The 18773-nt window shown below is 35.9% G+C and overlaps 1 protein-coding gene across 1 annotated transcript in view; it reads right to left on the bottom strand.

Moving 5' to 3' along the window:
- Nucleotides 1-18773, bottom strand: part of stx8 (syntaxin 8) — a 75508-nt gene that overhangs the window by 56420 nt on the left and 315 nt on the right. The window contains exons 2-6 of the mRNA XM_051112930.1: nucleotides 18513-18612; nucleotides 18311-18405; nucleotides 17648-17758; nucleotides 8677-8804; nucleotides 8009-8101 (exon numbers count right to left, since the gene is read on the bottom strand). Coding sequence (XP_050968887.1) covers nucleotides 8009-8101; nucleotides 8677-8804; nucleotides 17648-17758; nucleotides 18311-18405; nucleotides 18513-18612 — 527 coding nt within the window. The remainder of the gene's footprint in view (nucleotides 1-8008; nucleotides 8102-8676; nucleotides 8805-17647; nucleotides 17759-18310; nucleotides 18406-18512; nucleotides 18613-18773) is intronic.

Raw genomic sequence — 18773 nt, 5'->3', positions numbered from 1 at the left:
GTCCATTGTGACCAAACGGAAAATGCATGGCAGAATCCAAACATTACTAAGATCAGGCCATCTACCAAACCGACTAATCAAGGCCAGAAGGTCAATTGCCAGAGGAATGATCAGAGGCCTGCTACAATGCTGACAGAACTGCAGAGATCTTTGGATGAAATGGGGGAAACTATGTAGACATCAACAATTCTTTCAACACTTCACTGATTCGGCCTTTCTTCATGAGAATGGCTACAAGAATGCCAATTTTGCAAAAGGCCGACATTACATCACGGCTAAAGTTTGCTAGAAGGCATGTGACAAAACTTTTAAGCCACTCCAAAACCTTCTGGAAGATTTTTGTGGTCTGATTAGTCCAGGGTCGAGTCGATTCACCTAAAGCAAAGGAGACTGTTTGGCGCAAACCAAATATGGCCCAAGACCAAGGCATCACCATCTCATCCATCAAGTATGGTAGTGGCAGCATCATGCTCTGAAGTTGCTTTTCAGCAGGAGCAATTGGAAACCTCGTTGGCACCAAAACCAACATGGATAAAGCCAAATACAGGTAAATACTTGGACAGAAGCTGTTGGAGTCAGACAGAGATCTGCATTTAGAGTAAAGATTAATTTTCCAGTGCAACAATAATCAAGTGCACACAGCAAAACTATAAAGGGATAGCTTGGAAAAAAGAAGTAAGCAGTTCTGGAATGACCCAGTCAGAGCCCAGACTTCAATCCAAACTACAGCATGATCAGGAAAATACATTGTGCACATGCTAATTTGGTAGAGTTGAAAATTCCAATACATAAAGCTCATAGAAATACGCAAACTTACTGTGTTCTTAAATATATTATAACATATTACAATATAACAAATAACAAATATAACAACCACGAAGTACCCAAGATTCAATAAAATGCTGAGACATTTTACTACAGCTGTGAATTTTGAAATTGAACTTCTTAAATTACACAGTTTTCAGTGATTAATCATCCCCAAATATGAGAACAAAATAAGTATACTGAAATATTTGTTTAATGGGATCTTTTAATGAAGTACAATATCCAATTCAGCAAATTTTTGTCAGTGAAATACAGTCATTTTACTAAGAATCCACATGATTTGGAGGACAAAAGATTTCCCCACTCAGATTTAGCTTTGAGTTCAGTTGGTCGTGCGAATTTGACATTTGCTCAGTTTGAAAGTGACTTCTGTTTGAGCTGTGATTTGCTACACTATTGATAATCTACAATGGACCATTATTGCCCACAACATTTCGGTGAAGTCTAGATGTGACTGACTTGACTGTGCTCTGGCATTAGCATAGCCTTACGAAGTGGAAAAACAAATACTGCATTAATTGTGTTCATTTTATCACATGAATTAAATAAAGGGGTCATCGGATGCCCATTTTCCACAAGTTGATATGATTCTTTAGGGTCTTAATGAAAAGTCTATAATACACTTTGGTTAAAAATTCTCAATAGTTGTGTAAAACAACACCCTTTTTACCTTGCCAAAATCAGCTCTGCAAAAATCATCTCATTCTGGTCGAGGCTGCTTTAAATGCAAATGAGCTCTGCTCGCCCCGCCCCTCTCTTCTCTCTGTGGAAAGACGAGCCTTTTTACTTTAGCCACATTTAGCCACTAAACTTGCTAACTAGCACTTTATAAGGAAAGGTGATCGCAAAGATTCATAAAAAAAAAAAAAACCTTATACTCACTTCTGCTGTAGGTGAAGCTGGATCATGAATGATTTGCGCGAATATAGACGGATATATGTAGATCGGGAGGCGCATTCCCTTCACAAACAAACGTAATCTACTGCATCTTCAGCTGCTTAGATGTCGGGATTAAATGACGACCATTATGTTCATTATTACATCCAGCAACACAGCACCTCAATCGCTCAATTGGAGATATTCTTGTCTAACAACATCTAAAAGTGAACTTAGCATCCGATGACCCCTTTAAAGCAGGGGTGCTCAACCCTGTTCCTGGAGATCTACCTTCCTGCAGAGTTCAGCTCCAATCCTGATCAAACACACCTGAACCAACTAATTAAGATCTGAAAAAGCACTTGATAATTACAGACAGGTGTGTTTGATCAGGGTTGGAACTAAACTCTGCAGGAAGGTAGATCTCCAGGTACAGGGTTGGGCACCCCTGAATTAAAGCTTGTGTTTGAACTTTTTAATGAGTTAAGTTAATTAATATGGGTTAATAATTTGGACAAAAAAAAAAGTGACATAAATGATTTCTGTAAACACTGTACATGTGCTGTATAAACTCTTAAGTGCATCAGAAGCACAAAGTTATAGCTACAAGGTTCGTACAGATATTGTAAAGTGTAATTTTAGGACTTTCATGGACTTTTCAAGCACTATTTTTATTTATTTTTCCTTCAAGGACTTGAAGGATATAGACGGATATAGAGATCTCACTTATCAAACAGTGTCTTCCATTTCAAATTCTTAAAAAAAAAAAAAAAAAAAGAGAAATAGATAAATATATATATATATATATATATATATATATATATATATATATATATATATATATATATATATATTTATATATAGGCCTACTAATAAAAAAAAAATGGCAAAAATAAAGTGAAGCACATGTAAAGTATTACTACTAAAGTATTACAAAGTATCTACACTTTTACTATAATAAAACCACTGTTAATTTTCTTGAGGGATTTGTTTGTGTATACTTTCTCTTTTCCTTTTTTTTGTTTTTATAGTTGTACTGCATTAATGGTTTTCTACTGTTAAAGAAAAAAAGTCAGAAAAAAAAGATCTGAACAAATGATTCGCGAACCCACACCAAAGTCCCAATCTGAATCAAATGATTTGTGATCCGTGCTCCAAAGATCCAACGTAAAGCAAAAGATTTGCGAACCCACTCCGAAGTTCAGTTCTAAATCAAATGATTTGCGATCCACGCTCTGAAGTCCTGATCTGAATTTGATTTAGATCAGGACTTCAAATGGCGTACCGTGAATCATTTGATTTGAATCATTCAATTTGCTAAATGATTCACAAACCCATTCCGTTTCAAATAATTCACGATATGCGAAGTTCCAATCTAAATCAAATGATTCACAATACACGATTTGAAGTCCTGATCTGAAACAAATGATTCACGATACGCAATCCAATTGGAGCGCTTTGAAAAAAAGAATAATTTTGCGACGCAATGGTTTAACTGTTTTAAATGGTTTAACAGAGTTTAGAAAAGCTCAGTTTCACCAATCACTACGCGCTTTTTAAAATCGTTACAAGTGTCAAAAAGTAAAAATTCAAAAATGAATGCCTCTTTTAATTTGATGTGGTTTTTGCTACTGAATCATTTGAAATGAATGATCAAAGCCATGAGTTTGAATCAACCGGAGCGGTTCCAGAATAAATGACTCAAATGATTTGGTTCATCTGTTCCTCTTTTCACATCTTCAGCCATGTTTAAACGACCCTGTCAGTACTATTACGTGCTTAGCTTGATTGTTTTCTGACATTAACTAAAAAAAGGTATGACGTTTTTTTGAATTGTGTGAATTTTGCATGAAAAGATATGTGCTTTGAGACAAAATTAAACACTTATTTCATAGATATATTGTCTTTCAATAATTCAAGCACTTTTTAAGTACCTATTCAGGAATATTGCTATTTTCAATGGTTTTCCAGGCCAAACATTTCAAAAAGTCAAATTCAAGTACGAACCCTGCAGCTATGTGGAAGGAACCCCTTCTGCTGATAGAGGACTCAGCTCAAGACCTTCTGTGACAGTTCTTCCTTGGGGCTGGCTTCCAGAAGAAGGCAGGAGTTTAACGTGCACATGGGAGAGGCATTATATCTGCAAGAAAAAGACTCTTGCAGATGAATCCAAGGGAGGTTTGATGGACCGTACAGCAGAAAACCGTAACTCTATCAGCTCTCAAATGTGAGCCTATGACACAGAGACCATCTCAATTACTGCTCTCAAAACTCCTGTTCTAGGAAGTACTGATGCTGCACGCTTTCGAAAAAGAAGGGAGAAAAATTGAGGTCCCGTTCAAATAATTTGTTCTCACTCCTATGTTTAGTTGGGGGAGGCAAGAAGCAGACTAAATCAATCACACGGAGCCCTGAATAGACTGAGACGGGGCAGAGTCGGTGAAAAGCAGCCAAGTGCCTGCAATTCCCAGCATTAGTCTCCACCAGAAGGTCACCATAATGATGAACCTGAGATTTGTTTAGGCTGTTTAAAATATAACTAATCTCTGGACGCACGTACAAAATTGTTCCATTATTTTTTTTCCAAGTCAGATTAATTGATCATCTCTATTTAATAAAAGTACCAAACGTGACCTTTGAAACATTTGGAAACATTTAACATTTTTCAAGGACCCAGTTGCTGAAGCAGAAAGGATAGAGCAGTGACACTGGAAGCGGTCCATAGTAATTATGCTGCCCTCTGAAAAAGTATTGTGGGTAACCTTTACCGTGCCAACAAAAGCAAGAGGGAGGAGGTGAACTTGCATCAGGATTTCTTTTTTTAGAAACAAGTTGCATAGATCCAGAATTGACTTTAACTGAGATGTTTGTCCATTAGGTTAATGTAACGTTAATGCGTAAGATTGTGGACCAACAGCTTTCATAAACACTTCTGATGGCTTCTCCACCTCTGTAAGCTAGAAACCCCTAATTGTTCCAGCAACATGTTATGTTGCCTGTATCAGAATAAGACCTAACAGGGCATTCACACAGAACGCATTCTCTCGCTACAAAGCAGCTAGGCACAATGACAAATTACACTAATACAGACACTTAATATGCTTAAACATATATAAATTCTTATACTGTCCCCCAGATTGATCTGATTGGCCAGATATTTAAAACAGAATGATCCTCTGTGCTGTTACATAAACTACCATTCAAAAGTTTGAGTCAGTAGGATTTTTTGAAAGAAATTAGGTCCACTTATAATGTCATCAAGATTTTTAAAAAATGTTTTTTTTATCAAAAATCATAATTTAGAAGTAATAACCAACCCTAACTGTCTTGAACCGGAATACACAGAGTTCACGCAGAGCGTGAAAAATATATATATATATATATTTTTTTTTTTTTAAACAAATGTTGTTCTTCTGAACTTTCTATTAATCAAAGAATAATACTAATCAGCACTGTTGCAACTGTGATACTATAGAAAATGTTTCTTGAGCACCAAATCAGCACATTAAAATGATTTCTGAAGGCTGAAGACTGCTCCAGTAACTTCTGATTCAACTTTGCCATCACAGGAATAAATTACATTTTAAAACATATTATAGAAAACATTGTATTTGTATTTTGTAATAATAGTTGTAATAATATTTCACAGTATTACCATTTTTATTGTATTTTGATCAAATAAATACAGTCCTGGTAAGCAAAAACATTTTTTAAAAACATATACAAACTCAATTTTTATCTCTGTCTGTTGGCTTTTAACATCACAAAGTAATGTTTTAAGTAAGGGATAATCAACGGCTTGTCGTGCATTAAAGCATTTTAAATGCACAACGCGGAGGCAAAGAACCACCTAACGCGAATCAAAGTGCATTTAAAATCCTTTAATGTACGACAAGTTGTTGCTTATCCAGCTTATTTCATGGTCATTTGCCAAGTTGTAGACAAGGTAAAACTAGTATTGCTCTTTGCAGCGCAACATTTGACCGAATGGGTAAAAATTAGTCAGTTACGATGCATTAGCTCTTGCATTTTGCCCGCTTCTAATCAGACAAAGAAATGAAATAGTGCGAAGATCACATTTATTTGAATGAATTCTAGAATTTATTTCAATTAACTATCGACCGAGAGAGAGAAAGAGAGAGATGACAGTTATGTGTGCTGCATATGCGTGTCTCTCTCTACGAACAATTAATTACTTCAAAAACAGCAAATTTACCACCTCAGTAGCGATCTAGTATCTAGGCTATTTTATTAATAAAAAACAGCAGGCAAGTGTTGACAACAAGTTTATGTGAGTGCAGCGCAATCTACGATCTCAGACCTCTCTCTCTCTTTCTCTCTCTCTGTGTGTGTTTATGTGCGAGTGATGTGTATTGGTTAGTGTGCATCAATTAAAGCAGCGCATTTACTCTAATTTGGAGTAGACGTCACCGTTACGTCACTTGCAGTTGAGCATGCATAGTGGTTGCAGAAAAAACACTGGTAACAAGTGGAGATAAACGGGTAAAATCCATGAAATAAGGCAAAAAACAATTTTTGTGCCTTTTGATGTCAAAATTGGAATGCAAATAATTTTTATAGAATACTGTCATCAAAGACGCCATTTGAAGCTAAACACATACGTTTAAACGTACATACTATGGATGAAAACTGCTATGATTACTCTACTTCTAAAGCATAAATTTGATTTAAACAATAGGTCTACATTATATTCACATATACTGTTCATAGGGGACGTATTGTATTAGCCCTACAGTTACAGCATGAAATATTATTTAAACCTATTACTATAAAAAATTTTACATAACATTTATTTATTTTATCTCACAAGTGTTTTTTTTAATAGCTCCTAATTCAGACTTTATAACTTGATTTAACTCAAAAAAAGTGAGTTTGTCAATTCTGAGGGGGAAAAAAAAGCCAGAAGTGATACATACAGGAGAAAACTCCTATTCTGAGCCGAGGGGAAAAGAGAGAATGACGAGTTGTTTTTCCTCATTAGAATTGCAATTACAATCTCGGAATTGCAAGAATAAAGTCAGAATTTTGAAATATAAAATCAAATTTACCGTTTTTTTTTTTTTAATTCTTTTATTCCATGGCTCCATACACTGCCACTTGAAAACCGTAATTTTCTGCAACCAGACAGGCTCCACCCACAAAAAAAAAACGTCATCCCAGTTTCGCATCTGTAAGACTATCCCACTATCTAACGTCAATTTCGGTGAATAACAGTGCTTATCGTGGGTGACAAGCTCCTGTAATATGTGGAGAACATTTCGAAAATGACATCTAATCAATATAACCTATTATCTTTTTTTTTAATTCAACTATTTTGTACCATATCTGTGTAATTCTCTAGCCATAAAGGCTACCTCTCCGGGGTTTTCTGCAACCATGAATCCCGAATGTTTACAAACGTATAATTGGTACTTAGAATGGTGATTAAACTGACTTGGAACTACCTGTGCATTAAACGGTTTTACTGCATACCTGCCAGCCAATCAGAATCGAATATTCAAAACAGACCACGGAATAACATTTTTTAAACATAACAAAGTGTAGAATGCCTATTTTCTAACAGAGAGGAAATTACATGAGTCAATGCAATAAGAACAGAAACTCCAGCCCAGGTTTATTCAGCTGTATAAATTGCTGTAACCCTGAAAAGTCATCTTTAGTGAATTTTTGTGTTGCTGATCATTTTGAGAAAATATTGTATTTCTGCAAAACGATCTTGTTGGATAGAATATCTGACTTCAAAAATTGATAATTATATATCTCTATCTGTTTTCCCCACTCTAGCATGTCTCACTTTACCAGCTTGGCTAGACAGATTGAAGAACAGTGTGGGAAAAGTTAAAAGCAGCTGCAACCTTCAGATGAGGTCACAGACTACTGATCTGAGCTCAGTCCCCTCCATGTGACTTTGACTACATCATGCGCTATGTAATTCCTCCGTGCTCTCACATTCCAACTCAAATAGATTCACCACAATGATGTGATGTCTCTGTGCAAAGCACACAGGTCTCATGTTTAGAAAATATGTTTGACACATTGCAGCAGGAAGGAGTTAAAAAACGTGACAGACCAGGTGACAGTAGGTTTCCAAGTAGCCTGTTCCAAGTTTTCCACTTTAACCCCAGCCTCAGCTCATTCTAGAGCCAATGACATCATATATAGTGTAGCGAGAGAGCGGTGTTACAAAGTAAAACCAAGCTGACCGCAAATTAGATGTTATTCACAGAAAAACATCTGAATGTTCAGCCAGAGCTGTCACATACAGGCTACTGAACTTTTTTCTTACCGTTCTGTTCATCTAGCTCATTGCCAATCTCCTGACCCATCTGTTTTTGTCTACTTATGACTGCAGCCAGGGCATCCAGGCCAGCATCCTGAGCTAAAGAGAAAGACACATGGGAATACAGAACTGTACAAAAGAAAGACAAAAAAAAGCAAACATTATGGTTTAACATGCCCATATTTTATGCTCCTGTGGTTTCATCAGGCGTTAAAGGACAAGCTCATCTCGTGGGTCAGAAAAACAATAGAAAACTACATAAATCCCATCTAAATGAGCCTCATAGAGAGAGAAAACCATTAGCAGCAGGGTGTTGGCACCTGCGACATTTAAATGACATATCGTGTGATCTGATGTCATTTTTGACAGAGGCAGCTGCCACGGTGGTCCACAAGGTACTTTAGCTGTAACCTTGAAGCTAAAAGTATAACTTGGGTAGACAAACCGGCTCCTGCTTCTCAAAACTCCTACCAGTTTCTATTCTCAAATGAGTAGCAAATCTCATAAAGGGGGTGTAAATTTAAAAAAAGGGCTTCTCGAACTGTCTAATCCCATCAAGAGATAAATGATTTCCTTGACAGCAGAGAGAAGTAGCCAGACAATTGTGAACAAGAAGCAATATCACATTAGCTGTAAGACCAAAGACTTGCAAAGTAATTTCACATGTAATATACCTTCAATAATCTGCTGCTGTTGGTGTTTGATTTCTCCAAAGCTGAGTCCTCTGGTCTCCTCAGACTCATTAACCAGCCACGGGTTCACAGAGGGCCCTGACCCGTTTCCACTTGCCATCAGACTTGACCTGAAGATAATGATTGGCATAAAAATACACATTGTATCATGTCAGTTTATTACACAGACTCTTCCAAATTCTGCATTTTGAAAATCTGACATAAATGTACCAAATGTATCATATTGTGTACTTAAGTTTTATGAGACAATGCACTGTATTACAATGATTCACTGACAAAGATTGTTAAAACTATATAATATAAAACTATTTACTTATTGCCTTTGGTGTTAAATTATAAAATTAGGTGCTAAATACATACTTCCCTTCACAATTTAGGGTCAGTAAGATTTTTTTTTAATGTTTTTGAAAGAAGTCTCCTCACAAGCTGCATTTATTGTATTGAAAACCCAGCAAAAACGGCAACACTGTAAAATTTGGTTACAACTAAAAATAACTATATTTTAAAATGTAATTTATTCCTGTAAACGTTGAATACTCAGCAGCCATTAAGTCAGGCTTCAGTGTTGGAATCCTTCAGAAATCATTTTAATATGCTGATTTGCATAAGAAAAAAAACATTTCTCATTAAGCAGCACACATATTTTAAAATTTTATAATAATACTTTTTGTGGAAACTGTGATTCTTTTTTTTTTTTAGGATTCTTTGATTAACAAGAAAGTCCAAAAGAGAACTCTGTATTGTCACTTTTGATCAGTTTAATACATCTTTGCAAAAATATTATTTTCTTAGAAAATAAATACAGGAAAAAAAAGAAAATACTTAAAATGTAGAGTCTAGGAAGCCTAACATCAATTAGAAATTAGCCTAACAATTTTTTTTTTTCAAGATGTTCATGTTTTTCTTTCGTCAGTCGTAAAGAAATTATGTTTTTTGAGAAAATATATATATAATGGACTGCTATTGTGCCCCGGGATTGAACTTCCAAAATGCAGTTTAAATGCGGCTTCAAACGATCCCAAATGTGGTTGTAAACGATCCTCATTTAAACTGCATTTTGGAAGTCCAAACTCGGGGCACCATAGCAGTCCATTATATGGAGAAATGTTTTTCTCAAAAAACATAATTTCTTTACGACTAAAGAAAGACATGAACATCTTGGATGACAAGGGGGTGAGTACATTATCTGTAAATTGTTGTTCTGGAAGTGGATTCTCCTTTAAATGTTTTATACAGAATCTTTAAATATCAATTTCTCTTTGCAGAAAACGTATGGATTTTTTACAGAAACCTCCGGAAAATGAGTGCACTGTTATGTTGCAGAGGAAGTAAAATCACTGTAACACAGCCGCTTTTAGCTTATTGTTTTAATAAAACGCAAAAACGTATGTACATGCGTTTATGCATTCAGCAGTCATCACTGTAATACACAAAGTCAACTTTCTCATTGCATACACTCACAGTAACTAGATTACGTACACAGCGTAATATTATAGTTATTCCACATGCACTGTCAATCAACAGCTATGTGAATGGACACACATCATCTACTTTACAAACGTAAATAAACTTCGAAGCACGTCCGTGAGTTGTTCAAGAGCCACAGGCTCTTTCTACTAAACTCACATCTGTAGCACTCATGTGCCTTCAGAATAAATAACCTTTCTATTTTTTACTTCTAAAACAGCAAACAACATCCCCTACTTTGGACCTTGTAAGATCAGAGAACCTCTGTTTATTTGTTCATATGGGTTCCACTTTGTTGGGCCCGGAGAGTGAGTTTTCATGCCCTACGTTACAAGGACACAAAGCATATGAACCGCCTCTGGCTTTTATACAAGCTTTCAAAGTGCCGTGCCAAACCTAGAAGTGGCCTGTTATCCTGTGGAGACACTGCGTTGTGCTTTTGCACTTTTCTTTGATTAATGTATGAAACCTGTTCCCCCTGAGGCTCCTGGACAGCTCGCAGAGAGAGAAGTGAAGTTTAAAGGCTCTTCTGGAAAAGCTATCAGCGCTCAGCATCGCGCAGAGTTATGAGCCGGTCACTAGCTCGCACGGGTGTCCTGCTTCCTGTGGGTTCAGAGCCTATATCTAAAGGAGTATCAAGTAGTATCTATAGCTACCTGAAGTTAAAAATGTCCATCTCAAATTCATCCATGGCGCTGCTTACAAAACAATTAGCTTTTTTTCAATTTCATGTCTGGATGGCACAAGTGTCCTGATATCATAAAGAAGAAAAAAAACTTCTGTACAAGAATTAAATACCTAAAAAGAAACCATATTAAGTAGTTTGGGACAATATTTCGGCAGTTAAGGACACTTCATTGCTTAATATTTGAAAAAATAACATTTCTCGAAATCCATGTCATGCGGTGCAACCAACATGTAGAAAAAAAAATATATATAAAACATGAAATTGAGGACTGCTGTAAACCCTCTGAAATTTTTTACAATTTTAAATAATTTGGCATTTTTTTAAATAACACAACAAGGCTAGCTAAGGTTCTGTCACCCAGACCAGTCTAGAAAAATTCTCTGGAGAGTGAATATCGACTTGAAAGAAATCGGCCACTGAGGGGCGGTATCACTTTTTTCAAGGCTGTAAACGACTGTTTAAACAATTGTTTATCGCACATAAATGCCATACTCATATCATATAGTAGAACTCTTCATTCCGGACAACTTTGCCTTTAGAACCACTGCTGTCAATCAAATAGTTTGTTACATGGTCAAGAAGATGTAAAAAAAAAAAAAAAAAAAGTTTTAGGGTGATCCGATCACAGCTGGCGCTGTAACAGTCATAAGCATTAAAAAACATAATATTTCTATGTAGGGATGCACTGATACCAATACTGATATAGGTATCGGCCCGATACTGAGCTCCTGTACTCATACTCGTTAAAATGCGCCGATACAATGCCGATACCACACAGCATACAAGCACCATATTCAGACAAAGAAACACCGACAACAGACAGCAGAATGGAGTTATTAAAGATTAAGGATTTCGGCAAAGTATATTTATGCTATATTAATTAACATAATGTTAAACATTTAGTATTAATGCCTGTAAGGCAGATGTGCGTGAGCTGATAAGCAAAGCACGCACAGTGGATTGAGCGTGCTTAACAAAATCTTGTAAAATACATTTTACTGGGAATAATTAAGTGTGAAAATACCTTAAGGATACAGTCAAACCAAACATTATTCAGATACCAGATATAATTTTTTACAATTTTTTTGGGGTTTGGGGGTCTAAGTTCAGGTTTTCATGAACCTGGTTGACAGCATGCCCAGGAGACTACAGGCTGTCACTGAGGCTAAGGTTGGCCTGACAAATTACTTTTTGGTTGATTGTAATCCATTGCATCCCTTTCTATCAAAGTTATCTGACATTATTAACCTAAATTTGTTCTGAAAACAGTTTAATTCTGAGTTCTTGTCATATTTTATTACCACTTTCTAAACTACAGAAAATAAACTGTGATAATGTGATAAATCGTAAAATTGTCTAAATTAATTTTGGTGCATCTAAATTAATTTTGGTAAATTAATTTTGTATCTATTTGATAAATAAAGTTAACCAAGTAACATTATACATATTCTTTTGGTTTCTGTACCCAATATTTAAAAAAAAAAAAAAATTACTGGTAAATTTAAAAATATCGGTATCGGTACTCAGTATCGACAAGTACCAAAAATAAAAGTGTCGGTATCAGGCAAATACTGGAAAGAGTGGTATTGGTGCATCCCTATTTCAATGGTAAATTACCAGGTTTTGTCAAAAAATATTTTTTAAATCCTTGATTTAGGTGGTTACAGGCTTACTAAATAATGTCTTTTTTCATATGTGCTTAAATGCATTAAAACGCCTGAATCCTGGTAATCACTGCTTGCAGCTATATTTTTATTTGATTTTTTGGTAATTCAATTGAAACTTTTGTTGAAAATGCTGTAAAGGTTTGTCACATGTGTTTAAAACTAGATTTTTTTCTTTATCGTGGACACTCATATATGTCACTGACCCATATCAAGGATTTATGACCATTTTTATACTGAGGATTTTTTAATGTTTCCTTTCCAGGATAAGCAGTAATTCATGCAGGTTAAGGTGAAACTGCATGTCAGAAAAGGGTATTTGAGTAAAACTCAAATTACTTCCTCTCACTATAAGCGCTAGTTTTTGACAATGGCCCTTCTCTTCCAGTTAGTTCAGCATCAGCGGAGCTTCACTTGGGTTCAGAGAGGTCGCTAACCTCTGAAGAGTCTTCAGCTGGATCGGTTCCTCTCATTCTCATCCTTCCTCTCACTAAGGAAGTTTACTTCTCACATGCTTAGCAAGCTGGACCTCTTTCTTGTCAGTCTCTCCATTCTTCCAGCTTTCTAATCTACAAAAGTACCAAGGCAGTCACAGAGTGCCTTTGAAGGGTTGTCTCCATCCAAGTCAGAGCTGATATTAATCCTCTGACCAGCGAGACAAGTGGTCAGTGGCGGATCCTAATCTTTCTGACATGTTTGGCAACTCGTAGCTTGCGCCAGCCCCTCTCCACTTCCTCCGCTCCATCTCAGCGGCGTGAGGATTAACGCTTATCCAATTAACCTCCCGCAGAGCCCGCAGACTTAATCAGACGAGGCATCACACTGGAGCGAGACCTGGAGACAGACCTCGTCTCTTAGAGGCCCTATTTAACTAATTACAACTTTGTGCATTATGATCAAATATAAAAGAGAGGAAGTTGGGGGAGGAGGGTAGGGGCACTCTGGTCGGGAACTCCGAATCTTCAAATGAGCGGCATGTCATTTTGTGCTTGATTAGAGGTTAATCTTCCACAAAGGTATTGTTTCACGAATGCCATAAGCCTGGTCTTATCCCTATGGAAAAAAGTGAAATGCTATTTCAGCTTATTGAAGCAAAGCTAACACCCCCACTGGCAGACAAAGACCACACAGTGAGATGAATCCAGGCCCTAAAAATCCTGCCAGGCTAACACTCTCATTAAAAATTCTTTAGTATTTAAAAAACTTGATCAAATGACTGTAATTTATTAGCGCTCTTTAACTAAATGTGTGCATGGCGTAAAAGTGCGACGTGAACGGGGCCAATAAAGATAAAAGTTCAGCCCTCCCATGTTAAGGAATTAGAGGATTAAGTCCACAAAGATGTGTAGAAAAAAAGGGATCAGGCCTTTAAATGATTTCTCAAAGTCTCCTAATTTTATTAATTTAAGATAGTAACTAAACACCTCTTCTCAGCCTTTACCACCCACTGAATCAAAAAGGCCCAATCTATCAAACTTGATCTGGTTTGCTGTAAAATAAGCCTCTGTATTAGCCTGTATCAGTTTTATTTCAATATTTATATAAAAATATATAGTATTTCTATCATGACAACATGAAGATTTTAGCATGGTAATGGATATGACAAAGTTAATGTATTTGGTCTTGGCGGAATAAATCTGCTACGCTATTGCTGCTGTTGTAGATTATTGCTGAAACCCTCCACCTCCCCAGCTCCACCTGCATAGATCTGCTAAGAGTTATTATATATGCTATTTGTGCAGCAGTAGTATGTCCTAAATACTCACTGCACTTATCGTGTTTGTATTGGCAGTAGCAAGTTCCTTGCAGCAGCAAACATCTACAACAACAGCAATAACCAAGCTAAAATCTTCATTGAGTTATGGAGTTGTCATGATAGAAATGCTATATTTATACTTATATATTTATACTTCTATCTGATATCCACCTGTTTCCGAGGGGCGCTACTGTAAAAAAAGAACGTGGGAACAACTTCCGGTGAGGCGGCAGTAGTGTTATACCAATGGTATTTTGTGTGCTAATTAGCGAGAGGCTAAGTGTTTTTCGGATCTTTGTTTAATTTGTAAAGTTGAAAACCTTTATGAGAGATGTCGTTACGGTGCTCAGGGACAACATGTGCTGTTCGGAGCTGTGCTCTCACATCGTTAGCAAGTTTGGATCGCTAAATCTTGAATGACTGTGATATTTAAACCGAGGCATTGGAGCTTGTAGTGCCAGATGAAGCCTCGATTCGAGGCTTGTGTTGTTAACATAGAAATCACAAAAACCAGTGACAAACGAAGCCTCACTTTCTCTCCAGTCCCATGCACGATTCAATTTGTGTGTCAGTTTGAACCCCCAGACCTTACTTATTAATTTATATTTTTAAATACCCAGTCATACAAGTAATGTGAAAAATACAAATTATTTAAGGAAAATTAAATATTTGCCATACTGTGTGCACTTTGTGTGTACATTATTCTTTTATTACATCAAATAGATATTCATACTAGAATTTAATGCCACAGTTTAATGGGTAAATGAATTTATCAGAGACAGGAATTCAACAAACAAACACACACACTGTTAGACTTATAATTGTGCACATAACATGAGTCGATCTGTGGAATGTGTGTTGAATGTTTCGTCCGACGGTGTTTCTTTCACAGGCTTTTGGCTGCTTTATTTTTTACTAACCACCAGATTGTGCTGTTTTCGACACACTCGAAGCTTTGAATCTTTCCCTGAAACAGTCAGAGGAAAATGTCAGTGCTTCACAAGGCTTTATTTGCCCATCACTACTGTCAACTGTTGAATGAATGAGTGTCACGTCCCGCTTGTTTACTACGAACCGGAAGACGCTCCCACTTTTGACGCAAGGCCTCATGGGGCGTAGGAAACTTGTGGACAGAAATACTGTATCAGACATGGAGCATTAAATTTCTACTGAAAAATAAAACTTATTTTTATATTAGTGGGTTGTTTTGCCTTCCTATCCTAGTTCATATAACCTTGATCAAGAAGGTCAAATCAGAATAATGACCATCTCATTTCTCTAAGGAAGTTGGGCTCTGGAGCTGTCGTTTCGATTAGGAGTCGTAAGCGCACAGGAGATTGGCGGTGACACATTAAGTCTCTGATTGGTATATTTTGGAGAGAGGATGTGAGCGCAGTGGAGAGTAGGGAAGTGTAAACAGTCCGGATGGTGGAAGTTCAACACTCAGCTCTGATCAGTAGAGCAGTAAAGCTGAACTGGAGCCCTCTGAGAGTGTGCACAGACTTCCGTTTTAGCGCAGGTCGCACCATTTCGGGCATAGAGTTACTCAACACTGGGACAGTACTGCAGGGCCAAGAAGGAAACATGGAAAGGAAAGGCCTCTATGGTCTGGTAGACTAACTAAGGCATAGAGTTCATGGTTTCTCTACTGTTGTTCTGAATAAACGTCAAATTAGGGTGAATATCAAACTATGCAGCTTCAACAAGGATGGCCCGCTGAACAGGGGCCAGTTTGAGAGTGTTTTGAGCCAGCTGACTCAGTCACTTGGAAAAGTCACTTCCTCTTCAGGCCATTGCTGTGTTGACACTGAGCATTTTACATTCATTGATCTTGTATATCCATTATGCCTTGCAATCATAAACATTTGGTTTTCAGTAATGTATTCTACATCGTTGTTGCAAATCTTGCTGATTTGTCTCCAAAATATTATTATTTTAAGAAATGAATACTTTAAGAATGCGTTAAAATTGTTCAAAAGTGAGAGTAAAATACTGTTTTTAACATTGATAATAATTAAAATAAGTTCTGAAGGATCATGGGACACTGAAGACTGGAATAACCCAGAGGAACGCCCATCAGAGGAATAATTAAAATATATTAAAACAAAACAGTTATTCTAAAATTCAAAAATATTATACTAATACTGTTTTTACTGTATTTGTATCTAATCAATAAAGCCTTGGTGAGCATAAAAGACTTTCGAAAATACACACACAAATTCATATTAACACTAAAATGGTAACACTTTAAACGGTAATTTGCAAACCAATCCGTAATGTTTTGCATCGGTGTTTTTGTAAACACGAAAAAAAGACAAATAAAGAAACTTAAATTAACACCTAATATAATATGTACTCAAATTAATTTTAATAAATAAATAATAGTCATGTGCTGTCAAATTGACTACTATTGATATTTTAAATTACATAAGATGGCGGAAGTGCTTGTTTATCAGACAAACCGTCTAGGACGAGTTCAAAAAAGTAGGTTTTACAAACAAAAATATATATATATATAAAAAAAAATATATTTTCTATTACTCCAGTTTTCAGTGTCACATGATCATCCTAATATGCTGATTTGCTGTTCAAGAAACATTTTATTATTATTGCTATTGTTGTTGTTACAAATATTTAAAACAGTTGAGTATATTTTTTCAGGATTCTTTAATGAACTAAAAAGCTTTTGTAACATTATATACTATACCATTCAAAAGCTTATCTAAAAAATAATACTTTTATTTATCAAGGATGCTATAAATTGATCAAAAGTGATGATAAAAACATATATAATATTACAAAAGATTTTTATTTTACATAAAAAATTTAGATGCTGTTCTTCTAAACTTTCTATTAATCAAAAAACCCTGAAAAAATTCTACTCAGCTGCTGTTAATGTAATAATACTACTACTACTACTACTACTACTAATAATAATAATAATAATAATAATAAATGTTTTAGAGCAGCAAATCAGAATATTAGAATGATTTCTGAAGGATCATGTAACTGGGGTAATGATGCTAAAAATTCAGCTTTGAAATCATAGGAATAAATTACATTTTAATATATATTTAAATAGAAAACAGTTATTTTAAATAGAAAATATATTTCAAAATTTTACAGTTTTTACAGTTACTTTGGATCAAATAAACACAGGCTTGGTGAGCAGAAGAGACTTCTTTAAAAAAACATTAAAAATCTTACTCACGCCACTGAGATGGATGAGATTAATCGTGGTTTATTGATTTGACAGCACTAACAAATAAATGTTGCAAATATAATGTGTAACAAACCCTTTAGAATCTCTGTTTATCACTTATTTTATCCATTAAACTTCACTGGTTAAAATGTTCAGTGGTCACAGAATGGATATACCTTGATGGTTCAGGTTCTGAGATGTCCCCTTTGAAAGAGGCATTCAGTCTCGTTTCTCTGGTAGCGAGATCATCAACAAGGTTCTGTCTTCTGTCTGCTTCAGCTTGCATTCTAACATTATTTATTAAGGCTTTAAAATGACACATTTATGACTGCAATTATGCTCACTTCACAGAATGATATGCTGAATCGACATAATCCTCTACTACATATGAACATAACATTCATTTTCACTCTTATTTATTGCAGTTGTTTAGGGCCAGTACTTCCACATTAAACACTAAAACAGCACTACTTCATATCAAATGGTTATTGGTTTGTTATTATACACTGCCCCCTACAGGTGCTCATAAGAAATCAAACTTTTTTCTCTTTATTAAAAGGAAGTTCACCTTAATATTAAGATTCTGTGTTTGTTTTCTGCCAGTTCTACAATCTAAAAACAACAACAGCAAAAAATAGATTCACAGTGCCAGTGAGAAGAGTTACAAGCTCACTGGAGGGCAGGATAATCAGCAAATAATAAATTCAGTTTGGTTGGTTACTTTATTAAATGACTTCAGTAACACTTCAGTAATCTCTCAAAATCTTTGGGTTCCACTCTCACTTTCTGTGAGGCATGAAATCAGTATCAAGAAGCGATTTTTTTTCTGGAAAGGATACACATGCCGTTGAGCAGAAGCTCGAATAAGTGTCTCCCTGAGCTGTGCTATATTCTGTTTGAGCTTCTGTAATGATGCTCTCAGTGTCATGTTGAGCTACAAGTACAGACAAAGACAAGAGTGACATAACAGCATAAAGATCATTGACAGAGATGGCTTAAATTTATTATAATTATTATAAATAAATAAAACCCTGTCTTTACCTTGGCTGGGTTTCCTCCAGTCCTCTGCTGTCTGTTTCTTTCATGGATATTTTCTGCAATTTCTTGAGCCAGCCGACAAGCTGCATCATAATTCTGCAACCTAAAAAATGTACGTTTGGTAAAACAGCTTTACACCAGCTACATATTCCACCAGTTCTTTCAGTAATTTAAATCACAAGATTGTCATCAACAAAACCATGTGACATCTCATCTAACCGGCCTAGCAACATTTATACCACTTTTTGCCGAGTAAAAAATATA

The sequence above is a fragment of the Labeo rohita genome, chromosome 6, assembly GCF_022985175.1.
Source record: "Labeo rohita strain BAU-BD-2019 chromosome 6, IGBB_LRoh.1.0, whole genome shotgun sequence".
Classification (NCBI taxonomy): Eukaryota; Metazoa; Chordata; class Actinopteri; order Cypriniformes; family Cyprinidae; genus Labeo; species Labeo rohita.
This window is presented reverse-complemented; position numbering and strand designations above follow the sequence as displayed.